We start from the raw sequence: 27,112 nt of genomic DNA on the forward strand, positions 1-27,112 counted from the left end.
AATTGTGCTGCTATGAACATCGATGTAGCAGTGTCCCTGTAGTATGCTCGTTTTAGGTCTTTAGGGAATAGACCGAGAAGGGGAATAGCTGGGTCAAATGGTGGTTCCATTCCCAGCTTTCCAAGAAATCTCCATACTGCTTTCCAAATTGGCCGCACCAATTTGCAGTCCCACCAGCAATGTACAAGTGTACCCTTTTCCCCACATCCTCGCCAGCACTTGTTGTTTGACTTCATAATGGCTGCCAATCTTACTGGAGTGAGATGGTATCTTAGGGTGGTTTTGATTTGCATTTCTCTGACTGCTAGTGATGATGAGCATTTTTTCATGTACTTATTGATTGATTGTATGTCCTCCTCTGAGAAGTGTCTGTTCAGGTCCTTGGCCCATTTGTTGATTGGGTTATTTGTTTTCTTATTGTTTAATTTTTTGAGTTCTTTTATACTCTGGATATTAGGGCTCTATCTGAAGTGTGAGGAGTAAAGATTTGTTCCCAGGATGTAGGCTCCCTATTTACCTCTCTTATTGTTTCTTTTGCTGAGAAAAAACTTTTTAGTTTGAGTAAGTCCCATTTGTTGATTCTAGTTATTAACTCTTGTGCTATGGGTGTCCTATTGAGGAATTTGGAGCCCGACCCCACAGTATGTAGATCGTAGCCAACTTTCTTCTATTAGACGCCTTGTTTCTGATTTGATATCAAACTCCTTGATCCATTTTGAGTTAACTTTTGTGCATGGCGAGAGAAAGGGATTCAATTTCATTTTGTTGCATATGGATTTCTAGTTTTCCCAGCACCATTTGTTGAAGATGCTATCCTTCCTCCATTGCACGCTTTTACTCCTTTATCAAATATAAGATATTTGTAACTTTGTGGATTAGTCTCTGTGTCCTCTATTCTGTACCATTGGTCCACCCGCTTGTTTTGATACCAGTACCATGCTGTTTTTGTTACTATTGCTCTGTAGTATAGTTTGAAGTCTGGTATCGCTATACCACCTGATTCACACTTTCTGCTTAGAGTTATTTTTGCTATTCTGGGTCTTTTATTTTTCCATATGAATTTCATGATTGCTTTCTCTATTTCTTTTTTTTTTTTATGTGTGTGCTTTTTTTTTAATTGTATAATTCGTTTATACAGAGAAATCATTTGATTGATCTATTTACATTTTTTTCCAATTTTCACTTCTACTGGCAAATATATTTCACATAATAGTCAATATTGACTTGAACTGATCACCATTATAAACCTGCAATGACACAGAACTTTTAGTCTTTTCTCCCTGTCTCATTATAACAGAAACATTTTGCAGTTAAGATCCAGGAGTCTTTTTTCCACTTTATGACTAAATCCACCAAAATTGACCTAACATGGCCAAATTTTCAACACATTTCATTGTTTCTTTTCAAACTTATTTGCAGGTATCATAAACCAAGGCAAATAAAGTCCACATCCCCTCGAGCCTTCTACAACTTACTACATACCCTCAAAAAGAGCTTTTCTATCTCCTTTCATCCTCTGGCACAACCAGACATTTTTACTTTAAGACAATACTACTCTCTTTTCCCCTCTGTTTTCTTTTACTTAGTACCAGTCAATTGCCTTCCCTCTTGCTTTACAGACAACACTAAAACTTTCAATGAATTCCTTGAAGTGGTTTTTCTTTCAGTAGTCTAGATTATATGGAGTCATTTCATGCGCCTTCACCACCCTGAAATGCTACACTGTAAAAATTTCAATTTCTTAATTGGCTCAAAAACAGTATGGCTTGGTTTCACTTGGCAAAGTTAATACAATTAAAAAAAAAACCCACAAAAAAATATATATATATTTATATCACGCACACACATACACACACATTTTTAATCAGGAAGAAAAATAAAGATATGCCAATCTGAAAAGGCATTAAAGTAAAAAAATAAAAGCAAATGCTAAAAACTACTTTACAATAAAAAAACATTAAATAACTGGCAGGATAAATGAATGAAAAATGAGGAATGTGCAGTGAAAAACAAGCTAATATATGGTATTCCAGTTGATAAAATGGAAAACTTGTTAAGTTTTGTGGTTTGTTTTCCAGGAAGCTGTTTCAACATAAATTTTGAGATACTTCAAACATAAAATCTAGGTGCCAATGTCAAAATTTCAAATTTTGCAAGCAAGCCTTAATAAAGAAACTGGTAGAATTCCAGTCTTTGAAAATTCTGTTTTGGCTGGCACTGTAAATATCATAATTGTTGTTATTGGAAAGTTATGATAAATTCAGAATTAGGATAAAACTCAGTTCGTAAATATTTCATTTGATTAAAAATACCAGGCTTGCACAATCTAAATAATCTGAGAAATATCCTTTTTTAAAAAAGTCTGCAATTTAACAGTAATCTGCATCTCTTTAGCTGCCATTAAAACAAAAACAAAAACAAGACATAAAAAGAACCCCAAACCATGAAAATGTTACAACTGGTACAAAGTAACCCTATGATGAGCCCACGCTTCCATTACAAGGAAAACAAAACTGTACACATTTATAAATAAACAATCTTTCCACCAGTTAATACACAGAGCTTCCTTTACACCAAAGTCTCCTTCCGTTTGCCGCAGAGCTGGGCTTTGTCCCTGGCTCTTCGGAAGCCAGCCTGTGTCCGGTGTGTTTTTGCACTCTTGGTGTCTGCCACCTGCAAGCTGGAGCTAAATTCTGAGGCGTTTTCGTCACCTTCTACCTGCATCATGCTGGAAACTGTGGACGCCCTTCTCTGGGCTCTGAGGTTCCCAGCAGAAGGGTTGTTCTCTTCACACTCTTCGTGGAGCTCTGGCAAACCCTGAAGCTCTGGTGGACTGACGGCCTGCTGGAAAGGGGCAATGTCGGTTCGGATACAATTGAACCACTGCTGCTTATGGAATACATCATTGGCTTGCAGAGTGTGAGACTGGCCTGGAGAGGGGTCTTGGAAGCGGACTCTAAAGATATTTTTAGCTTTATCTGAGTTGCCAAAAGCCCCTCGAAAGGAGCCTCCCATGCGCACATCCCCATCCTGCAGGTCTTCTAGCACCAGCTCCTGGACTGGGATGGGCTGCCGGTAAACCTGGTAGGAGTGGCGCTCATTTCGTGTAACAGGCCGGGTCAGAACCAAGATGTCTTGAAACAGGAATATGTAAAGTTTATGTCCATTTTTATTCTTCAGCTCCCCGTGGCACAGAAGCACTTTACTTGCTTCAATTCTAGGGTCCTTCTGTTTCTCATCCAGATATTCTAGCTTGTCAATGTAATACTGGCACTCAGATTCACCTTTCTTCAAGTTGATATCGGAGAGAACTCCTTGTATTATCACTACTGCTTCCTCCAGAAGCTGAACATCAGGGTGGTCTTTTGGAGTGTGTCTAAGAATTTCTTTTAACAGTAAAGGGTATTTGACTAGGCGACTTCGAGGGATATCTAGGAAGCTCCAAAGATCTAGTTTTCGACTGAAGGGAGACTCAAGACATCGCTGGAGAAAGTCTTGGACTCTTGGATCTTGTTTCTTTTGATCAAGAAGAGCTTTGGCTGCCAGCTGGTTACTGCAATAGCCTTTGTAGGCATTCAAACCTGGTAACCAGTTCACAAGAATGTGCCCGATCTGTTCCACTGTTCCATCAGGCTTGGTGGCTTCTCCTAGTCTTGCCAACAAATCTTCATGCAGAGGTATATAAGCATCCAAATCACCAAATATGTGTGTGAGTTCTTCTTCTGACATGATAGACAACTTTAACATGGGGTCATGGTAGGCCTTTCTTGCAAGCTTGAGATCCTCAATTAAATCCTGTTCACCCCGGGACATTTCATATATTGCCTCCTGACGTTTGATTTCTCTGGTTGTCAAAGACTCCTTCATGCTGATGTCTAACATCTCTGACCATAGCACACTGCTTCTTCTCTTGGCTGGCGTTGGGACTGTTGATCTGCTAGATGACTTCTGGGCAGAGGCTGGGGATCTGTGGTCACCACGAAGGGTAAATGACTGTATTGTTTGACCAAAACGTCTGACTGCTCCATTTCTTACAGGAGAGATTAAGTTTGCCAAGGACGTGACCCGAGCAAGAGGTCGAACTCTTTTATTGTTTGGCTCCTTCAGATCAAGGCTGCTAAGGCTCACAACATCATCATCTTTCTCTCTTCGTTTTCTTTTCAAAGTGAAGTCCCAGTGGGGGCCAGGTGTTAAAAATGTGAAGGAGCTACCTCTCCGAAGGGAATATCTCCCGTCCAGCTCTGGCCGGGGGGTGTCGGCCGAAGGACCCGCGGCGCCATCCCCGTTGAGTACGGAGGCCCGGCGGCTTCGCCTTCGCGGCCGAGGCTGCTTCTGAGTCGCCGGCTCTAGCTCCATGTCGTGGAAGAGGGGGTGGGGCGGTGGCCGGGTGCCCGGGAGACCGACAGGGACGGGCACAGTGCCCGCCGCTTCTATGAGGCAGCAAGTGCCTGTTAGAAAGCCGCCACCACCACCATCATCCGGGGATTTGAAAAAAATCTGCTTTCTCTATTTCTACAAGAAATGCCGTTGGGATTTTGATTGGCATTGCTTTAAACCTATAGAGAACTTTTGGTAATATCGCCATTTTGATGATGTTAGTTCTGCCTATCCATGAACAGGGAATATTTTTCCATCTTCTAAGATCTTCTTCTATTTCTCTCTTTAGGGTTCTGTAGTTTTCATTGTATAGTCTTTCACCTTTTTGTTCGGTTGATTCCCAAGTATTTTATTTATTTATTTATTTATTTTGAGGATATTGTGAATGGAGTGGTTGTCCTCATTTCCATTTCAGAGGATTTGTCACTGATATACAGGAATGCCTTTGATTTATGTGTGTTGATTTTATATCCTGCCACTTTACTGAATTCATTTATTAGCTCTAATAGTTTCTTTGTAGACCCTTTTGGGTCTGCTAGGTATAGAATCATGTCATATGTAAATAGTGATAATTTAAGTTCTTCTTTTCCTATTTTTATGCCTTTAATTTCTTTCATCTGTCTAATTGCTCTGGCCAGTGTTTCGAGAACTATGTTGAACAGAAGTGGTGAGAGAGGGCATCCCTGTCTTGTTCCAGATTTTAGACGGAATGCCTTCAATTTTTCTCCTTTCAGAATGATGTTAGCCTGAGCCTTGGCATAGATAGCTTTTACAATATTGAGGTAATTATTAGCGTAAGTTTCAGGGTTAGAGGTTGTTTTAGGTTAGGGTTTAGGGTTAGGGCTCTAATTAGCTTTAGAGACAGGGTTAGGATAATGATAGTTTTTTGTTTATGTTCAGTTTAGGTTTAGAGTAATTGATAAGATTAGGGTTAGCAATAGGGTTAGGGTTAGGTATATAGTTAGCATTAGGATAAGGGTTATGGTTAGGATAATGGATAGGGTTATATCTAGGGTTAGTGCTATGGTTATGGTTAGAAATAGGTTTTGAGTTAGGATTAAGGTTAGGGTTAGATCTAGGGTTAGGGTTAGGGTTATGTTTAGTAGAAGGGTTGGATTTTGAGCTAGGTTTTGGGCTAGGGTGAGGGTTAGCTTTAGGGTTAGGTCTAGGGATAAGATTACAGTATGGTTAGGGTTAGGGTTAGGATTAGGGCTACAGTCATCATTAGAGGTAGTGTTAGGTTTAGGGTAATGGATACAATTAGATGTAGGTTTAGGTTTATGTTTAGATTTCGATTGAGGATTAGGCTTAGGGTAAGGTTTATGGTTTTGGTTAGGTTTATGCTAAGGGTTCGGTTTTGAACTAGGGTTAGGTCTATGGTGAGGGTGATGTTTAGTGTTAAGTCTAGGATTAGTTTTCTGGTTCGGTTTAGGGTTAGGTTTAGGCCTAGTGTTATTAATAGAGTTAAGGTTATGTTTAGGATAATGGGTACCTTTAGAACTAGGTTTAGTGCTAGAATTAAGGTTATTATTAGGGCTAGGTTTAGGGTAAGATTTAAGGATACATGTAGGTCTATATTTAGGGTAAGTGTTAGGACTAAGGTGAGGGTTAGGATAGGGTTAGGACTATGGTTTGTGTTAGAGTTATGCCTAAGGCTAGTTTAGACCTAGGATAAGATCTAGGTTTTGTGTTAGGTTTAGGCCTAGGGTTAGGGCTATGGGGAATATAAGAACTAGGGTTATGATTAAGGCTAGTTTTAGGGTTACAGTTATGACTAAGTCTAGTGTTAGGTTTAGATGTTGTTTAGGCTCAGGTTTAGGGATATGTTACTGTTAAAGGCAGGGTGAGTGTTCAGGGTAGAGTTATGGTTAGGGTGAAAGCCAGAATTAAGACAAGGTTAGGTTTAGGGGTAGGGTTAGTGTTTGTTTTAAGTTAAGCATTATTGTTAGGGCTAGGACTAAGTTTTTGTTTAGGTGGAGGGCTAGAGATATTGCTAGATTTAGAATTAGGTTTAGGTCTAGGGCTAGTGTTAGGGTTAGGTTTAGGTATAATGTTACTATAAGGCTTGTTTCAGGGTTCAGTTTAGATTTAGGTTCAGGTTGAGACCTATAATTGTGTTAGTGTCAGAATAAGTGTGAAGGTTAGGGTTAGTTTTGGGGTTAGATTTAGAGCTACCATAAGTGCTAGGGTTAGGACTAGTAATAGGGTTAGGGTTTGAGTTAGGCTAAGGATTAGGATTAGGACTAGGGTTAGCATTATGGATATAGTTTGGCTTAGGGTAAGAGACACAGTTAGGGCTAGAGTTAGGGTTAGGTTTAGGACTAGGGTTAGGGTTAGTGTTAAATCTAGTGTTAGGGCTTGAGTTAGGGCTATTTTTGTGTTAGGATTAAGGGTAGAGTTCGAGCTAAGGCCAAAGTAAGAACTAGGTTTACAATTAGGGTTAGTTTTAGAGCTGAGATTTGGGCTGCCATAGTGTTAGCATTAGCTTTAGGGTTAGCATGATATTTAGAACTATGGTTAGTTTTAGGCCTAGAGTTGAATTAGAGATAGGGTTATGACAAGTTGTAGGATTAGGGTTTGGTTTAGGTTAAGGTTTTTGGTTAGAACAATGGCTCAGTTTTGTTTTAGGGCTAGGGCTAGTGTTAGGGCTAGCAATGGTATTAGGGCTAGTGGTAGGGTGAGGTTTAGGCTAAGTTTAGGGTTAGATTTAGAGTTATGGTGAGATATAGGGTTAGGGCTATGGCTATGATGAGGGCTAAGGTTAGGGCAAAAGTAACGGATAGGGCTAGAAATAGAAATAGGTCTAGGATGGTAGTGAGTTAGTCTTAGGACTAGGGTTAGGGGTAGGGTTAGGGTTAGGACTAAATTAGGGATAGGATTAGCACTAGGGTTAGTGTTAGTGTTAGGCCTATGGTTAAGGCTAGGCTTAGGGTTTGTGTAATTGTTAGGGTTAGGGTTAATTTTAGGGGATGTGATGGGGTTATAGTAAGTTTCAGGGCTAGGTCGAGTGTTAAAATTAGTTATAGAGCAAAGGTGAGGGTTTGGATTAGAATTAAGGCTAGGTTTAGGGCTAGGATGAGGGCTAGGTTTTCTTTTCAGGTAAGGGGTAGAACTAGGGCTAGTGGTAATATCAGGTCTAGGGTTACAGTTATGCATATTGTTAATTTTAGGTTTATGACTAGGTCTAGTGTAAGGGTTATGTTTAGGTTAAGGTTCAGGTTTAGAGGTAGTTGTATTATTAGTGTCAAAGTCCAGGTTAGGGTTTACTTTAGGTTAAGGTTTAGGGTTAGGGCCCAAATTAGCATTAGAGTTAGGGTTAGAGTAATGAATAGGATTAAGTTTAGGGTTCAGGTCAGGTATCGATTAATGTATAGGGTTAGTTTTGGGGATAGTGTTAGGTTTAGGCCTAGGGTTAGCATTTTGGATAGGCTTGTGTGAAGGGTAATGGATAGAGTTAGTGCTAGTGTTAGGGATTGGGTTAAAGTTAGTATTAGGACTGGGGTTAGGGTTAGGCCTAGGGTTACTGTTAGGGTTAGGTTTAGGTTAAGTGTTTATGGTTAGAGCTAGGTCGAATTTTAGTTTTAGAGTCAGGGCTATGTTCAGAATTAGGGTTAGAGTTAGATCTAGGGTTAATATTATTGTTAGGGTTATATTTAAGGTAATTGATAGAATTTGAGGTAGGATTTGTGCTATGGTTATTGTTAGGATTAAGGCAAGGGTTAGGGTTATATTTAGGGTAAGAGTTAGAGTTTGAGCTAAGGTTAGTGCTAGGCAAGTGTGAAGGTTAGGGCTAGGGCTATGGTTAGGTTTAGGCTTACAGGTAGTTTTAGTGCTACATTTAGGGCTAGGTTTTGGGGGAGGTTTATGGCTTGTGTTAGGACTATGGGTAATGTAAGAACCAGGATTATGGTTCTGGCTAGTTTTAAGGTTAGGGTTATGGATAGGTCTAGTGTTAGGGGTATGCATTGGGTTAGGATAAGATTTAGAGCTAGGGTTTGTGTTAGGGTAAAGGTCAGTGTTCAGGTTAGCTTTGGATTTAGGTTTAGGAGCCCAATTTTACTAGGGTGAGTTCTAGGGGTATTTTTATCATTGTGTTAGACTAATGATTATTGTTAGTGCTAGAGCTAGGTTTCTTTTTAGGGCTAGGGCTAGAGTTATGGCTATATTTCAGATTAAGTTTAGGTCTAGTGTTAATGTTATGGTTAAGTTTAGGTATAGGTTTACTGATAGGGCTAGTGTTAGTGTTTGGTTTAGGGTTAGGGTCAGGCTTAGACCTAGGGTTAGTGTTAGCGTCAGAATAAGGATCAGGGATAGGCCTAGTGTTTGGGTTTAGGTTAGAGATAGAATGAGGCCTAGGGTTAGTACTAGTAATAGAGTTAGGGTTTGGGGTAGGCTAAGGATTAGGGTTAGGACTAGGGTAACATTAGGGTGAGGGTTTGGCTTATGGTAATCTATAGGTTTAGAGCTTGGGTTAGGGTTAAGGCTAGGGTTAGGGATAGGGTTAGGGTTAAAGCTAGGGTTAGGTTTCAGATTAATGGTAGGTTTTGTGTGAGGGTTAGTGCAATTGCTAATGTACGTACTGGCATTAAGATTAGGGCTAGTTTTAGTGTTCAGATTAGGTTTAGGTTTAGGGTGATCTATAGAACTAGGATTAGTTTTGGAATCAGAATGGGGTCATATTTAGGTGTGTGGTTAGTTTTAGGACACAAATTAAGTATAGAGTAAGGGCTAGGCATAGCGTTAGGATTTGGTTTAGGTTAAGGGTTAGGATTAGAGCTGAAGCTGAGTTTTGCTTGTATGCTGTGGCTAGGGTTAAGGCTAGTCTTCAAATTAGCATTCGGATTAGAGCTAGTGTTAGGGTGAGGTTTAGTTTTAAGGTTAGGGTTAAATTTAGAGTTAGGGTTAGATCTAGGTTTAGGGCTAGGCTTTGGGTTATATTAAGGGATAGGGTTAGAACTAGGGATACGGCTAGGGCGAGAGTTAGAGTCAGTCATAGGGCTAGGGATATGATTAGGTTTAGGGTTAGGTCTAAATTAGGTCTAGGATTAGAGCTAGGGTTAGTATGAGGACTAGACCTTGGTTAAGGAATAGGATTAGGATCAGGGTTAGGTAACAGTATGATATTATAGCTAGGTTAAGGACTAGGTCGAGGGTTCAGTTTAAGCTTAGGCATAGTGTTAGGGTTAGGGTTAAGATTCAGGCTAGTTTTAGAGCCAGGATTACGACTAAGGTTTTTTTTTTTTTTTCCTTTCTAGCATTAGGGCTAGCCTTAGGGCTAGGGCTACTGTTAGGACTGGGGTTATGGTTAGGGATAGTTTCAGGGTTATATTTGTGGCTATGTACAGTGTAAGGGTTTGGTTGAGAGTTAGGGTCACTTATAGAGATAGGGGTATTATTAGGGTGAGGGTCATAATTACGGTTTGTTTAGGTTAAGGTTTAGGGTTAGGCCTCAAATTAGCTCTAATATTATGTTTAGGGTTAGGATAATGGATATGGTTAGGTTTAAGGTTCAGGTTAGGTTTAGGATAATGGATAGGATTAGGGTTATGGATAGAGTTAGGGTTATTCTAGGATTAGTGTTAGGGTTAGTGTTAAGGTACTGGATAAGTTTAGAGCTACAGTTATGGCTAGGTTTATAGTTCAGATTAAGGATAGGGTTAGGTTTAGATTTAGAGTTAGGGTTAGGTTTAAAGCTAGTGTTAGGGTTTGAGTAAGGGCTAGGTTTTATATTAGGTTAGGGCTTGGGTAATGTAAGAACTAGGGTTACCAGTAGGGCTAGTTTTAAGGTTAGCATTAGGGCTAGGTCTAGTGTTAGGGTTAGGTTTAATATTAGGGTGATTATTTGAGATAGGTTTAATCTTAGGGTCAGAGTCAGGGTCAGTGTTAGTTTTAAAGTTAGGGATAACACTCGAATTAGGGAAAGGGTTGAGGGAAGGTGTAGGGTTAGGTTTTGTATTAGGTTTAGGGCAATAGTTAGGGCTAGGTGTAATGTCAGGTCTAGGCTTACATTTAGGGATTGTGTTAATGTTAGGTTTATGGCTAGGTCTAGTGTAAGGTTTAGGTTTAGGGTAAGGGTCAGGTTTAGATCTGGGTGTATTATTAGGGTCAGAATCCAGGTTAGGGTTTGCTTTAAGTTAAGGTTTAGGGTTAGGGCTTAAAGTAGCTTTAGGGTTAGGGTTAGAGTAATGGATAGGGTTAGGTTTAGGGTTCAGGTTAGTTATAGAGTAATGTATAGAGTTAGTTTTAGGGATAGTGTTAGGTTTAGGCCTAGGGTTAGCCTTTGGGATAGGCTTATGTGTAGGGTAATGGATAGAGTTAGTGCTAGTGTTAGGGATTGTGTTAAGGTTAGGATTAGGCCTAGGGTTAGTGTTAGGTTTAGCTTTATGTTAAATGTTTATTGTTAGGGCTAGGGTGAGGTTTATGTAAGTTAGAGTAAGGGCTATGGTTAGAATTGGGTTAGAGTTAAAGCTAGGGTTAGCATTAATGTTAGGTTTATGTTTAAGGTAATAAATAAAATTTTAGGTAGAATTAGGGAAAGTGTTAGGGTTATGGTTAGGGTTACATTCAGGGTAAGGGTTAGATTCTGAGCTAGGTAGGACTAGGGCAAGCATGAGAGTTAGGTATCGGGCTAAGGTTAGGGTTAGGGTTAGGGTTATGCTTACAGCTAGTTTTCATTCTACTTTTAGAGCTAGGTTTTGGGGGAGGTTTATGACTAGTGTTAGGACTATGGATAATGTAAGAGCTAGGATTATGGTTATGGCTAATTTTAAGGTTAGAGTTATGGATAGGTCTAGTGTTAGGGATAGGTTTTGGGTTAGGATAAGGTTTAGAGCTAGGGTTTGTGTTAGGTAAGGGTCAGTGTTCTGGTTAGCATTGGATTTAGGTTTAGGAGCACAATTTTACTAGGGTTAGGTCTAGGGGTATTGTTAGTCTTTGCATTAAGTTAATGGTTATTGGTAGTGCTAGAGCTAGGTTTTTGCTTAGGGATAGGGCTAGAGTTTTGTCTACATTTAAAATTAAGTTTAGGTCTAGTGCAAATGTTAAGGTTAGTTTTAGGTATATGATTACCAATAAAGCTAGTGTTAATGTTTGGTTTAGGGTTAGGGTCAAGCTTAGACCTAGGCTTAGTATTAGGGTCAGAATAAGGGTCAGGGTTAGGCTTAGGGTTTGGGTTAGGGTTAGATGTAGGATGAGGCCTAGAGTTAGGTCTCATAATAGAGTTAGGGTTTGGGGTAGGCTAAGGATTAGGGTTAGGACTAGAGCAGCATTACTGTGAGGGTTTGGCTTAGGATAAAGGATAGGTTTAGAGCTTGGGTTAGGGTTAGCGCTAGAATTAGGGTTAGGAATAGGGTTAAAGTTCGGCTTAGGATTCAGATTAAGGATAGGTTTTGTGTTAGTGTTAGGGCTATTGCTAATGTAAGACATCGTATAATGATTAGGGTTAGTTTTAGGATTAGGATTAGGGCTAGGTTTAGTGTTTGTGTTAGGTTTATGGTTAGGGTGATGCTTAGAGCTAGGATTAGTTTTAGGATCAGATTCCTGGTCATTTTTAGTTGCACGGTTAGTTTTAGGACTCGAATTAAGGCTAGGGTAAGGGCTAGGCATAGCATTAGGATTTGGTTTAGGTTAAGGGTTAGGATTAGAGATGTAGCTGAGTTTTACTTGAATGCTATGGCTAGGGTTAGTGGTAGTTTTAAAATTAGCATTAGGGTTAGGGCTAGTGTTAGGGTGAGGTATAGGTTTATGGTTAGGGTTAGATTTAGAGTTAGGGTTAGATCCAGATTTAGGGCTAGGGATAAGTTTGGGGCTAGGGTTTGGACTAGGCTTTGGGTTATGATAAGGGATAAGGTTAGGAGTGGGGATAGGGCTCGGGCGAGAGTTAGAGTTAGTCTTATGGCTAGGGATATGATTATGTTTAGGGTTGGGTCTAAATTAGGTCTAGAATTAGAGCTAGGGTTAATATGAGGGTTAGGCCTTGGTTAGAATTAGGGTTATGGTACAGTATGATGTTATAGCTAGGTTAAGGGCTAGGGCGAGTGTTCACTTTAAGTTTAGGCATAGTATTAGGGTTAGGGTTAGGCTTAAGTTTAGGTTTAGGGCCAGAAATAGGGCTATGTGTTTTTTTTTTTTTTTCAGCATAAGGGCTAGCATTAGGGCTAGGGCTAATGTCAGGTCTAGGGTCATGGTTAGGGATGGTTTCAGGGTTAGGTTTATGGCTATGTATAGTGTAAGGGTTAGGTTGAGGGTTAGGGTCACTTATAGAGATAGGGGTACTTTTAGGGTCAGGATCATGTTTAGGTTTTTTTAGGTTAAGTTTTAGGGTTAGGGCTCAAATTATTGTTAGGATTATGATTAGGGTTAGGATAATGGATATGGTTAGGTTTAGGTTTCAGGTTAGGTTTAGGGTAATGGATAGGGTTGGGGTTATGGATAGAGTTAGGGTTATCCTAGGATTAGTATTAGGGTTAGGGTTAGTGTTAAGGGAGTGGATAGGATTAGAGCTAGAGTTAGGGCTAGGGTTATGGTTAGGATTAAGGCTATGGTTAGGATTAGGTTTAGAGTTAGAGTTAGGATTAAATCTAGTATTAGGGTTAGGGTTAGTGCTAAGTTTTAAATTAGGTTAGTGCTAGGGTAGGGCTATGGCTTACATAAGAACTATGGTTACGATTACGGCTAGTTTTAGGGTTAGGGTTAGGGCTAGGTCTAGTGTTATGATTAGGTTTAGTATTAGGGTGATGCTTTGAGATAGGGTTAGTATTAGGGTCAGAGTCAAGGTCAGTGTTAGTTTTAGGGTTAGGGATAACACTCAAATTATTGCTAGGGTTAAGGGTAGTTGTAGGATTAGGTATTGTGTTATGGTTAGGGTAAGAATTAGGGCTAGGGCTAATGTCAGGTCTAGGGTTACAGTTAAGTTTGGTTTAGGGTTAGGGCTATGGCTCAGTTTTGTTTTAGAACTAAGGCTAGGTTTAGGGCTTGTTTTAGGATTAGCTATAATATTAGGGCTAGTGGTAGTGTGAGGTTTAGGCTTAGGGTTAGGGTTATATTTAGAGATATGTTTAGATCTAGGGTTAGGGCTTGGGCTAGGTTTAGGGATTAGGTTAGGGCTAGTGTTAGGGTTATGGTAACAGGTAGAGGTAGTACTAGAAAGAGGTCTAGGTCAAGAGTTGGAGTTAATCTCAGGGGTAGGGTTAGAGTTAGGATTATGGTTAGCACTAAATTAGATCTAGGATTAGAGCTAGTGTTAGTGTTAGGGTTAGGACTAGTGTTTGGGCTAGGGTTAGGGTTAGTGTTTGTGTTAGGGTTAGGGTTAGGGTTAACGTTAGGGGAAGGGATGTGGTTATAACTAGGTTCTGAATTAGGGTGAGGGTTGAAATTAGAGATTGGGCTATGGTTAGGGTTAGGGTTAGGATTAAGGCTAGGTTTAGGGCTAGGATGAGGGCTTGGGTTTGTGTTAGGTTTAGGGAAAGCATTAGGTCTATGATTAATGTCAGTTTTAGGGTTACATTTAGGGATAGTGTTAAGGTTAGGTTTATGGCTAGGTCTATTGTAAAGGTTAGGTTCTGGCAAGGGTCCGGTTTAAAGATAGGTGTTTTATTTGTGTCAATGTCTTGTATAGGGTTTGGTTTAGGTTATAATTTATGTTTAGGGCTATAATTAGCATTAGTATTAGGGATTGGGTTAGAGTAATTAATAGGGCTAGATTTAGTGTTCAGGTTATGTTTAGGTAGTGGATAGGGTTAGTGTTAGAGATAGGTTTAGAGTTAGGCCTAGGGTTAACATTTGGGTTAGGCTTATATTTAGGGTAATGGATAGATTTAGGGCTAGGTTTATGGTTAGGTTTAGGGCTAGGTTTACAGTTAGGGTTAGGGTTAAGCCTAGGGTTAGTGTTAGGGTTAGGTTTAGGGTACATGTTAGGGTTTGAGCTATGGTTAGGGCTAGGGTTACGGTTAGGGTTAGTGTGATATCTAGGTTTAGGGTTAGGGTTAAGTTTAGAGCTAGGGTTAGCATTAGGTTTAGGGTTATGTTTAGGGTAATGGATAGAGTTAGAGCTAGGTTTTGACTTTGGTTATGGTCAAAATTAGGACTAGAGTTAGTGTTAGGGTTAGGGCTAGATTTATGTTTTGGGTAAGGGTTAGTGTTTGAGCTAGGGTTAGGGTTAGGGCAAGGGTTATGATTAGGGTTAGTTCTAGTTTTAGGGTTAGGGTTATGCTTAGGGCTAGGTTTTGTGTGAGGTTCAGGGCTAATGTTAGGGCCATAGGTAATGTAAGACCTAGAGTTAGGTTATAGCTAAGTCTAGTGTTAGAGTTATGGCAAGATTTTGTGTTATTGTTAAGTTTAGAGGTAGGATTTGTGTTACAGGAAGGGTCAGTGTTTGGATTAGGGTTATATGGCCAGAATTAGGACTAGGTTTAGGTCTAGGGATAGAGATAGTGTTTGGGTTAGATTAAGAGTTATTTTGAAGAGTAAGGCTAGTTTTTTTGTTTAGGTCTAGTTCTAGATTTATGTCTAGATTTATGATTAGGTTTTTGTCTAGGTCAAGTGTTAGTGTTAGGTTTATGTATAGGGTTACACATAGGGCTAGTATTAGGTTTCAGTTTAGGGTTAGGGTAAGGTTTAAACTTAGGGTTAGAATTAGGGTCAGAATAAAGGTCAGGGTGAGGGTTAGGGTTTGGGTGGTTAGAGCAAGAATGAGGGCTAGGGTTAGGATAGTGATGGAGTTATGGTTTGTGGTAGGCTAAGGATTAGGGTTAAGACTAGAGTATCATTAGGGTGAGGGTTTGGCTTAGGTTACGGGATAGGTTTAGATCTAGGGTTAGGGCTAGTGTGAGGTTTAGTGATAGGTCTAGGTTAAGGTTAGGGTTAGGTTTAAAGCTAGGTTTAGGTCTCAGATTAGAGCTTGCTTTTCTGTTAGCACAGGGCTATGGCTAATATAAGAACCGGCATTATGATTAGGGCTAGTTTTAGGGTTAGGGATGGAGCTAGGTCTATTGTTTAGGTTAAGTTTAGTTTTAGTGTGATGTTTAGAGCTAGGGTTATGTTTAGGGTCTGAATCAAGGTCAGATTAAGTTTTAGAGGTAGGGTTAGGACTCAAATTAGGACTAGGATTAGGACTAGGTATAAGCTTAGGTTTTAGTTTTAGTTTATGTTAAAGATTAGGGTTAATTCTATGACTCGGTTTTGTTTGAGTGCTAGGGCTAGGGTTAGGGCTAGTGTTCCAATTAGCATTAAGGTTAGGGCTAGTGTTAAGGTGAGGTTTAGGCTTAGGGTTAGGGTTCTATTTAGGGTTTTGGTTTGGTCTAGGTTTAGGGCTAGGGTGAAAGTAGGAATGGGGTTGGGGCTAGGTTTAGGGCTATGGTTTGTGTTATGGTAAGAGATAGATTTAGAACTAGAGTTAGTGTTAGGGTGAGAGGTAGGGTTAGGGTTATAGTTAGGGTTAGGTTTAGGAGTAAATTTGTGCTAGAATTAGTACTAGGGTTAGTGTTTTGCTTGTTAGTGTTACAGTTAATTTTAGAGTTAGGCTTAGATCTAGAGTTAGGCTAGGACTAAGACAGGACAAGTGTTATGGCTAGGTTTAGGGCTAGGGTTAGAGTTACGGTAAGGGATAGCGTTAGAACTAGGAATAGGGCTAGTGTGAGAGTTAGAGTTTAAATTAAGGCTAGGATTAGGGCTAGGGTTAGTGTTCAGTTTAGGCCTAGTGATAGGGTTAGGGTGAGGGTTATGTTTAGGATAAGGGATGGCATTCTAGCTAGGTTTAAGAGGTAGGGTGTGGGTTAGAGTAGGGTTAGGGCTAAGCTTAGGGTTAGGGTTATGATTAAGGCTAGGTTTAAGGCTAGGATGAGGGCTAGTGTTTGTTTTAAGTTTAGGGCTAGGATTAGGGCTATGGCTAATATCAAATCTAGGGTTATGGTTAAATATAGTTTTAAGGTTAGGTTTATGGCTATGTCTAGTGAAAGGGTAAGGCTTAGGGTAAGGGTCAGGTTTAGATGTAGGGAAATTATTAGGGTCAGGGTTAGGGTTTGGTTTAGCTTAGGAATTAGGTTTAGAGCTCGAATTAGCATTAGGGTTAGAGTTAGGGTAATGATATTTTGGTTTAGGGTTCAGGTTAGGTTTAGGGTAATTGATAGGGTTAGTGTTAGCAATAGGGTTAGGCTTAGGGTTATCATTAGGTTAAGGGTTATGGTTATGGTAATGGATCAGATTAGAGTTTGGGTTAGAATTAGGGTTATGGTTAGGAATAGGTCTTGAGTTATGGTTAGGTTTAGAACTAGGGTTTAGGGTTATAGTTAGTGTAAGGCTTAGGATTTGAGCCTGGGTTAGTGCTAGGGAGAGGGTTAGTTTTAAGGTAAGGTCTAAGGATAGGATTATGGTAGGGTTAGTGTTAGGGTTAAGGTTAGGGCTAGGGTTATCATTAAGGTTAGGTTTAGGGTTAGGGTAATGGATAGGTTTAGATATAGAGTTAGGGTTAGGGTTAGATTTTGGTTTAGGGTTAGGATTATGGCTATGGTTATGCTTAGGTTTATGGTTAGGTTTAGGTTTGAGCTAGAGTTAGGTCTATATCGAGTGTTTAATTTAGGGTTATGTCTAGGGTCAGTTTTCTGGTTAGGGTTGGGTTTAGAATTAGGGTTTTGGCTATGATTATCTATAAATTTAGGGTTAGGGTAATGGGTAGGCTTTGAGGTAGGGTTAGAACTAAGGTGAGGTCTAGGGTTATGTTAGGGTTAGGGTTAGTGTTAGTGTTACCCTTAGGACTAGGTTTAGGCCTTGAATTAGCTTCATGTTTAGTGTTAGGTTTAGGCCTAGGGTAAGGGCTATGTTTAATATAAGAGCCAGGGTTATGATTAGGGCTTGTTTTAGTGTTTGAGTTATAGCTGGGACTAGAATTAGGTTTAGGATTTGATAAGGGTCAGGTTTAGAGGTACGTTTAGTGTTAAAGGCAGGATCAGTGATCAGGTTAGAGTTAAAGTTAGGGTTAAAGCCAGATTTAGGACTAGGTTTTTGTCTAGGGGTAGGGTTAGTGTTCGGGTTAGGTTAAGGGTCATTGTTAGGGCTATGGCTAGGTTTTTGTTTAGGTCTAGAGCTAGAGTTAAGGCTAGATTTTGAATTAGGTTTAGATCTATGGATAATGTTAGGGTTAGGTTTAGGTATACGGTTACCAGTAGGGCTAGTTTTAGTGTTTGGTTTAGGGTTAGGGTCAGGTTTAGGCCTCGGGATAGTGTTATGGTCAGAATAAGGGTCAGGGTTAGGTTTAGGGTTTTGGATAGGGTTAGAGCTAGAATGACATCTAAGGTTAGGACTATTAATAGGGTTAATATTTGTTTAGCCTAAGAATTAGGGATAGGTCTAGGGTTACCATTAGGTTTAGGGTTTTGCTTAAGGTAAGGGATAGGGTTAGACATAGGTTTAGGGCTAGGGTTAGGGTTATGGTTAGGGTTAAAGCTAGGTTTAGGGCTCAGATTAGGGCTAGTTTTTGTGTGAGGTTTAAGGCTAGGGTTAGGGCAATGACAAATATAAGAACTAGGGTTACAATTAGGGTTAGTTTTAAGGTTAGGGTTAGGGGTAGGTCAGTGTTAGGGTTAGGTTTAAAGTTAGATTGATATTTATAGCCAGTGATAGTGTTAGGATATGAGTCAGGTCAGGGTTAGTTTTACAGTTAAGGTTAGGACTCGAATTAGGGCTAGCATTATTGTTAGGGTTTGGTTTAAGTTTAGCATGCTGTTTAGAGCTCGAGTGAGTGTTAGGATATGAGTCAGGGTCAGGGTTATTTTTAAGGTTAGGAGTAGGACTTAGGGCTAGGATTACTTCTAGGTGTAGTGCTAGTGTTTGGTTTAAGTTAAGGTTTTGTGTTAGGCCTGCTGCTTGGTTTGGTTTTAGTGGTATGGTTAGAGTTAGGGCTAGTTTTACGATTAGCTTTAGGGTTAGGGCTAGGGTTATGGTTTGGGTTAGGATTAAGGCTGGGTTTAACACTAGGGTTAGGGCTAGGTTTTGTGTTAGTTTTAGGACAAGAATTAGGGTTAGGGCTAATGTCAGGTGTAGGTTTACAGTTAGGGTTAGTCTTAGGTTTAAGTTTATGTCTAGGTCAAATTTAAGTGTTATGTTTAAGGAAAGGGTCAGGTTTAGAGCTAGGCGTATTATTAGGGTAATTGTCAAGCTTCGTGTTTGGGTTAGGATAAGATTTAGGTTTAGGGCTCAAATTAGCATTAAGGTTAGAGTTAGGGTTAGGGTAATGGATAAGGTTAAGATTAGAGTTCACATTAGGTTTAGAATAATGAATATGGTTTTGGTTTGTGATAGGATTAGGGTTAGACCTAGGGTTAGCATTAGCGTTATGGTATCATTAGGGTAATTTATAGGGTTCAACCTAGGGTTAGGGCTAAGGTTATGGTTAGGATTAGGGCTAGAGTTAGGGTTAGAGTCAGGGTTAGGGCGATGGTTAGAGTTAGGATTAGGTTTCAGGAATGGTTTAGGGTTTGAACTAGGGTTAGTGCTAGGGTAAGGTTAGTGCTAGAGTTATGGTCATGGTTAGTGTTAGGATTAGGGCTACGTTTATAATAGGGTTAGGGTAATAGGTTTAGATGTCAGGTTCGAGTTAGGGATAAGTTTAGGTTAGCATTAGCATTAGGTTTAGGGTTAGGTTTTGGGTTTGAGCTAGCTTAGGGTTAAGATTAGGTTTAGGTTCACTGTTAGTTCTAGGATTAGGTTTATGTTTAGGATTAAGGCATGTTTAGCTTTAGGTTTAGTGTTATCATTAGGGTTAAGTTTAGGGTTAGGGTAATGGGTAGTGTTCTAGGTAGGGTTATGGCTAGGGTTCTGGTTAGGATCAGGGTTAGGGTTAGGTTTAGGGTTAGGCCTTCAGTTAGAGTTAGGGTTAGCTTAAGTTTAAGTGTTAGCAATTGAGCTAGGGTTAGGGCTGAAGTGAGGGTTACGGTTATAATCAGGGCTATGGTAGGGTTAGGATTAGGGTTAAGGCTATGGTTAGCATTAGGTTTAGTGTTATTATTAAGGTAAAGGATAGAGTTAGAGCTAGGGTTTTTGCTATGGTTACGGTTAGGATTAGGGATAGGTTTAGGTTGAGGTTTTTTGGTTTGGCTAGGGTTATGTTTATGGTAAGTTTAAGGGTTTGAGGTAGCGTAAGAACTAGGACGAGGGTTAGGGTTAGGTTTATGGCTAGGTTTAAGGTTAGAGTTATGCTTAGGGTTAGGTTTAGGGCTACAATTAGGGCTAGGTTTTGTGTGAGGTTTAAGGCTAGTGTTAGGTGTAATAGTAATTTAAGAGCTAGAGTTATGGTTATGGCTAGATTTAGGGTTTGTCTAATGTTAGGGTTGGTTTTTGGGTTAGGGTAAGGTTTAGAGATAGGGTTTTTGTTAGAGTAAGTGTCAGGGTTCAGGTTAGGATTAGGTTTAGGGTTAGATCCAGAATGTGGATTAGTGTTAGGTCAAAGGTTAGGGTTAGTGTTTGCCTTAGGTTAAGGGTTATGGTTAGGGGTAAGGCTATGTTTTTTTTTTTTGTTGTTGTTGTTGGTTTTTTTTTTTTCTTTTTGGTCTAGGTCTAGAGTTATGGCTAGATTTAGGATTAGGTTTAGGTCTAGGGCTAGTGTTAGGATTAGGTTTAGGTATAAGTTTACTGGTAGGGCTAGTTTTAGGGTTCAGTTTAGGGTTAGGGTTATGTTTATACTGAGGGTTTTTGTTAGACTTAGTATTTGGGTTAGGGTTAGAGCTAGAATGAGCGATAGGTTTAGGACTAATAATAGGGTTAGGGTTTGAGTTAGGCTAAGGATTAAGATTAGGACTAAGGTTAGCATTTGAATAAGGTTTGGCTTAGGGTAAGTGATAGAGTTAGAGCCTGGGTTAGGGCTAGGACTAGGGTTACATCTAGGTTTAGGACTCAGATTAGGGCTAGTTTTTCTCTTAGGTTTAGGCCTAGGATTATGGCTTTGGCTAATGTAAGAATTAGGGTTATGATTAGGGATAGTTTTAGGGTTAGTTTTTGGTCTAGGTCTACTTTAGCAATATCTTTAGGGTTAGTGTGATATTTAGAGCTAGAGTTAGTATTAGGATATAAGCCAGAGTCAGGGTTAGTTTTTGGCCTAGGACTCAAATTAGAGCAAGGAGTTTATGTCTAGGTGTAGAGTTAGGGTTTGTTTTAGGTTACGGTTTATGGTTAAGGCAGTGGCTCTGTTTTGTTTTAGGGCTAATGCTAGGGTTAGGGCTAGTTTTAGGTTTAGTGATAGTGTTAGGTCTAGTAGTAGAATGAGGTTTAGGCTTAAGTTTAGGGTTAGATTTAGAGTTATGGTTAGATCTAGGAATAGGTATAGGGCTAGGATTAGGGCTAAGGTTAGGGCTTGTGTTAGGGTTATGGTAACTGATAATGTTAGAACTATAAATAGGGCTAGGGCAAGAGTTAGAGTTAGTTTTAAGCATAAGGTTAGTGGTGGGGATAGGATTAGGGCTAAATTAGGGCTAGGATTAGCTCTAGTTAGTGTTAGGTTATGGCCTATGGTTAGGGCTAGAGTTAGGGTTAGTTTTAGGGTATGGGTAAAGGTTAGAGTTAGGGGAAAGAATGGGGTTATAGCTATATTCAGGGATAGGGCAAGGGTTAAAATTAGGGATAGGGCTAGGGTTAGGGTTCGGATTAGGATTAAGGCTAGGTTAGGGCAATGATGAAGGCTAGGGTTTGTGTTAGGTTTAGGGCTAGTATTAGGGCTAGGGCTAATGTCAGGTCTGGGTTTATGGTTAGGGTAAGTTTTATGGATAGGTTGTGGCTAGGTCTAGTGTAAGGGTTAGGTTTAGAATAAGGGTGAGGTTTAGAGCTAGGTGTATTTTAGGGTCAGAGTCTGGGTATGATTTGGTTTAGGTTAAGGTTTAGGGTTAAGGCTTGAATTAGTGTTACTGTTAGATTAGGGTTAGGATAATGAATAGGGTTAGGGTTAGGGTTCAGGTTAGTTTTAGAGTAATGGAAAAGGTTAGTATTATGCACAGTGTTAGCATTAGGCCTATGGTTAGCATTTATGTTAGGCTTATCTTTAGGGTAATGGATAGGATTAGAGCTAAGATTAGACCTAGTGTTAAGGTTAGGGTAAGGGCTAGGGTTAGGGTTAGGCCTAGGGTTAGTGTTAGGGTTAGGTTTAGGATAAGTGTTAGCGTTTTAGCTAGCCTTAGGTCTAGGGTAAGCTTAGAGTTTTGGTTAAGTCTAGGGTTACTGTGAGGGTTATGATTAGGACTAGGTTGAGGGCTAGGATAATGGCTAGGTTTTGTGTGAGGTTTATGGCTAGCATTAGGGCTATGTGTAATGTTAGACCCAGTGTTATGGTTATGGCTAGTTTTAGGGTTAGCGTTATGGATCAGTCTAGTTTAGGGTTAGGTTTTGGGTTAGGATAAGGTTTAGAGTTAGGGTTTGTGTTAGGGTAAGGATCATTGTTTGGGTTAGGGTTAAGTTTATTTTTAGGGCCAGAATTAGGACTAGTGTTGGTTTTAGGGATAGGGTTAGTCTTTGTGTTAGGTTAAGGGTTATTGTTAGGGCTAGTGCTAGGTTTTTGTTTAGGGCTAGGGCTAGATTTATGACTCTATTTAGGATTAGGCTTGGTCTAGAGCTAGTGTTAGGGTTAGGTTTAGGTATAGTTTTACCGGTAGGAGTACTGTTATGGATTGGTTTATGTTTAGGGTCAGGTTTAGACCTAGGGTTAGTGTTAGGGTCAGAATAAATGTCAGGTTTAGGGTTAGGGTTTGGTTTGTGTTAGAGGTAGAATGAGGGCTAGGGTTAGGACTGAAAATATAATTAGTGTTTGGGGTAGGCTAAGGATTAGAGTTAGGAATAGGGTAGCATTAGGGTTAGGCTTTGGCTTAGGGAAATGGAAAGGGTTAGATGTTGGGTTAGATTTAGGGCTAGGGTTGTGGTTAGGGTTAGGGTTAAACCTAGGGTTAGGACTCAAATTAAGGCTACAATTTGTGTTCGCATTAGTGCTACAGCTAATGTAAGAACTAGGTTTCTGATTAGAGCTAGTTTTAGGGTTAGAGTTAGGGCGATGTTTAGAGATAGGATTAGTGTTAGGGTCAGAATCAGGGTCAGGGTTATTTCTAGGGTTAGGTTTAGGACTCAAATTAGGGGTAGATTTAGGGCTAGGTGTAGATTTAGTGTCTTGTTTAGGTTAAGGGTTATTGTAATGGTTATGGCTCGTTTTTGTTAGGGCTAGGGAGGGTAAGGGCTTGTGTTCCAATAAGCACTAAAGTTAGGGCTAGTGTTAGGGTGAGGTTTATGCTTAAATTTATGGTTAGATTCAGGTTTAGGGCTATGGTGAACAATAGGTCTAGGGTTGGGTCTAGGGATAGGCTAGGGTTTGGGTTACGGTAAGGGATAGGTTTAGAACTATAGGGCTCGGGTGAGAATTAGAGTTAGTGTTAGGGCTAGTACTAGGGTTAAGTTTATGGTTGGGCTAAATTAGGACTAGGATTAGCACTAGGGTTAGTGTTAGATTTAGGCCTAGTTTTAGGGCTAGTGTTAGGGCTAGCGTTTGGGTTAGGGTAAGGTATGATGTTACAGCTAGGTTTAGGATTAGGGCAAGGGATAAAATTAGGGTTAGAGCTAGGATTAAATTTAGGGTTAGAATAAAGGCTATGCTTAGAGCTAGGATTAGGGCTAGGGTTTGTGTTAGGGTTAGGGCTAAAATTAGGGCTAGGGCAAATGACAGGTCTAGTGTTATGGTTAGGTTTAGTTTTCGGGTTAGGTTTATGGCCAGGCCTATTGTAAGGGTTAGGTTGTGGACTGGGGTCAGCTTTACAGCTAGGGTTATTAGTGTCAGAGTCAGAATTAGGGTATGTGTTAGTTTCAGATTTAGGTTTAGGGCTCAATTTACCATTAGGTTTAGGGTAATGGATATAGTTAGGTTTAGTATTCAGGCTAGGTTTAGGTAAAGCATAGGGTTAGGGTTAGGGCTAAGAATATGGTTAGGTTTAGGGTTATATTTCAGGTTAGGAAAAGGTTTAGGTTTAGGGTTAGGTTAAGTTATGTGTTAGCGCTAGGATTAAGGTTTTGGTTAGGTTTAAAGCTGTGTTTAGGGCTCAGATTAGGGCAAGGTTTTGGATTAGGTTAAGGCTAGGGTAGGAATATGGCTAATGTAAGATCTAGGGTTATGATTAGGGCTAATTTTAGGGTTAGCATTAGGTCTAGGTCTAGTGTTATGGTAAGGTTTAGGTTTAGTGTGATGATTATAGATATGGTTAGTGTTAGGGTCATATTCATGGTCAGTGATAATTTTAAGGTTAGGGATAGGACTCGAATTAGGGCTAAGGTAAAGGCTAAGTGTAGGGTTAGGGTCTGTGTTAGGCTTAGGGTAAGAATTATGGATAGGGCTAGTCTATTAATAGAATATATATATATATATATATATATATATATATATATATATATATATATATATTTAGGAATTAGGTCTAGGGTTTCAATTAGGTGAGGGCTAGGGTAGGGTTAGGGCTATGGCTCGGTTTTTTTTTTTTAGATCTATGGCTAATGTTAGGGCTAGTTTTAAGATTAATGATAATGTTAGGGCTAGTGGTGGGGTGAGGTTTAGGCTTAGATTTATTATTATGTTTAGATCTAGGTTTAGGTCTAGGGCTAGGGTTAGGGTTAAGGTTAGATCTAGTTTTAGGATTATGATAATGGAAAGGGTTACTACTAGAAATAGGGATAGGGCTAGAGTCAGAGTAAGTCTTAGGGCTAGTGTTAGGGTTAGGTTTATGGTTAGGGCTAAATTAGGACTAGGATTAGTGCTAGGGTTAGTGTTAGGTTTAGGCCTATGATTAGGGATAGGATGAGGGTTTGTGTTAGGGCTAGGGCTAGGATTAGGGCTAGGGCTAATGTCAGGTCTAGCATTATTGTTAAGAATAATTTTAGGGTTAGATTATGGCTAGGTATAATGTAATGGTTAGGATTAGGGTAAAGGTCTGGTTAAGAGCTAGGTGTATTATTAGGGTCAGAGTCAGGGTTAGGGATTGGTTTCTGTTAAGTTTTTTGATTAAGGCTTGAAATACCATTAGGTTTTGGGCAATGTATTGGGTTATATTTAGGGGTCAAGTTAGGTTTAGGGTTTTTAATAGGGTTAGGGGGAGCTATATGGTTAGGTTTAGTCCTATTGTTAGCATTTGGGTTAGGCTTATGTTTAGGATAAAGGATAGGATTACAGCTAGGTTTGGGGTAGGTTTATGGTTAGGACTATGGCTAGAGTTAGAGTTAGGGTTAGGGTTAGTTTTAGGTTAACTGTTAAGGTTGAGCTAGGTTTAGGGCTAGGGTGAGGGTTAGGGTTAGAGCAGGTCTAGGGTAAAGGTTAAGATTAGGGCTATGGTTAGCATTAGGGTTAGGATTAGGGTTATGATAATGTATAAAGTTAGAGCTAGGGTTTGGGCAATAGTTACAGTTAAAATTAGGGTTGAAGTTATAGTTAAGGATATTACTATGTTAATGTTTAGTGTTAGGATTAGGGCTAGGTTTAGAGGTAGTGTTAGAGTTAGAGTTACTTTATTCAAATTTCTTGGATACAATCTAGGATTCATCTTTAACTAACCTTACGCCGTTCCCCAGGTTTAGGACTTTTTGTTCAACTGTTTGGTTTCAGGAACAGTTAGAATTTTCATGTTACTTCATTTTGACCTCTATGAGTAAATGGAAATAGACCTGGAAATCAAACAGGGTTTATGTTACCTGATTGAAACTGCACATGGACCCTCAATTCTCTGTGAGGACACTCTAATATGTTCTTTGTGAGTGTAGGCCTAAGCTGAAGCATGCAAAAGAAACTTTATCCAAGAGCCCTTTAGGAGAAAGCAGGGAAATATGCACTGAAATTCCTCCCATAATTATTTGGTCAGATTTCTTTGATTCATCATTTAGCTTGCCCCACAAAGCTCGCTCTCCAAGTGTGGGACTTCTAGGATCAATTGTTCTGTAATCCAGTTAGGGTTAGTGTTCAGTTTAGGGTAAGGGCTAGGGTTGGATGTAGTATTAGGTTGAGAGTTAGTTTTGTTCAAATTTTTTTGATACTTGGAAGGAGTCATCTTTTACCTAGGCTTAATATGCTCCCTAGGTTTGGGCCTTCTCGTTTCAATGGTTCATTATAAGGAACACTCTTATTTTAAGATTTAAGGAATTTTTAAGGAATCTTATTTTAAGATTGCACTTCATATTGACCTATATAGGTAAATGAAAATGGAGGTTGAAATCAAACTGGGTTGGTGCTAGCTGCTTCAAACTTCAAACACTGAATCAGTTCTCTGAGGGCACTCTGTGATTTGTTCCTTGTGAAAGTAGCCCTAAGATGAAGATGGCAAAAACAACTTTATCCAAGAGCACTTAACAGAAAACAGTGAAATATACATGAACTGAAATACCACCTCAATTATTTGGTCATATTTCTTTGACACTGCATAGGATTCATCTGATAGATTAGCTGACTAAGCTTCCCAAGTTTGGGCACTAGGATCAACGTTCTTTTTTTAGACTGCCTAGGGTTTGTGTTAAGGTTAGTGTTAGGGCTAGTGTTAGAGCTAGTATTAGGGTTAGAGATGTTTTTGTACAAATTTCTCTGATACTGGGCAGGAATCATTTTTTCCTATCCTTACTATATTTCCCATGTTTGGTCCTCCTAGGTTCAATGGTTCGCTGTAAAGAACATTTTATATTTTAAAGTTTCACTTCATTTTTTCCTATTATGGTAAATGGAAATGGAGCTGGAAATAAAACAGTTTTGATGCTAGCTGCTTGAAACTTTACACTCCATCAATTTCCTGTGGGAAATCTCTTGTTTGTTCTTGTGAAAGTAGGCCTGAGCTGAAGCATGCAAAAACAACTTTAATCCGAGAGTCCTTTAGGAGAAAACAGGAAAATATGCATGTACTGAAATACTCCATCAACTATTTGTTCAGAATTCTTTGATACTGTGCAGCATTCATCCCTTAGCTTTCCCCACTAGGCTGCCCACTTTTGGAACTTCTAAGGTCAAAGGTCCCATAAAAAAGTTAGGGTTAAGGGAAGGGCTAGGGTTAGAACTAGTTTTAGGGTTGGAGTTATTTTAATTTAAAATTCTTTGATACTTGGAAGGATTTATCTTTTAGCTAGATTTACTCTGTTCCCCAGGTTTAGGCTTCTCGGTTCACATGTTCGCTGTCAGGAACAGTTTGTATTTTAAGATTTCACTGTATTTTAACCTATACGGGTAAGTTAATGAAGCTAAAAATCAAACAGGGTTTGTGCTAGCTGCTTGAAACTTTACACACTCCATCAGTTCTCTGTAGGGTCTCTGATATATTCCTTGTGAATGTAGGCCTAAGCTTAAGCATGCAAAAACAACTTTATCTGAGAGCCCTTTAGTAGAAAACAGGAAAATATGCATGTACTGAAATACCTCCCATAATTATTTAGTCATATTTGTTTGATGCTCAGTAGGATTCATCACGTAGCTTGCCCCACAATGCTCCACAAGTGTGGGAATACTAGTATCACTGGTTTTCTAATCACATTAGAGTTAGGGTTAAGGTTAGGTTTAAGGTTAGGACTAGGGCTAGAGTTAGAGTTAATGTTAGGGTGAGAGGTAGTTTTGTACAAATTTCTTTGATACTGGGAAAGAGTCATCTTTTATCTAGCCTTACTATGCTCCCAAGGTATGCTCTTCTCAATTAAATGGTTCTTTATCATAAACACTTTGTATTTTAAGGTTTCACTTCATTTTGACCTATAAGGGTAAATGGAAATG

The 27,112-nt window shown here is 39.5% G+C and overlaps 1 protein-coding gene across 1 annotated transcript; it reads right to left on the minus strand.

Moving 5' to 3' along the window:
* Positions 1-1,427: 1,427 nt before the first annotated feature.
* On the minus strand, positions 1,428-4,443 carry LOC139705442 (neuroepithelial cell-transforming gene 1 protein). The gene has a single exon (XM_071611308.1). It carries the CDS (start codon positions 4,354-4,356, stop codon positions 2,569-2,571), a length of 1,788 nt encoding a protein of 595 aa, XP_071467409.1. The 5' UTR covers positions 4,357-4,443; the 3' UTR covers positions 1,428-2,568.
* Positions 4,444-27,112: the final 22,669 nt, after the last annotated feature.

The sequence above is a fragment of the Marmota flaviventris genome, chromosome 4 (assembly GCF_047511675.1).
Source record: "Marmota flaviventris isolate mMarFla1 chromosome 4, mMarFla1.hap1, whole genome shotgun sequence".
NCBI classification, from domain to species: domain Eukaryota; kingdom Metazoa; phylum Chordata; class Mammalia; order Rodentia; family Sciuridae; genus Marmota; species Marmota flaviventris.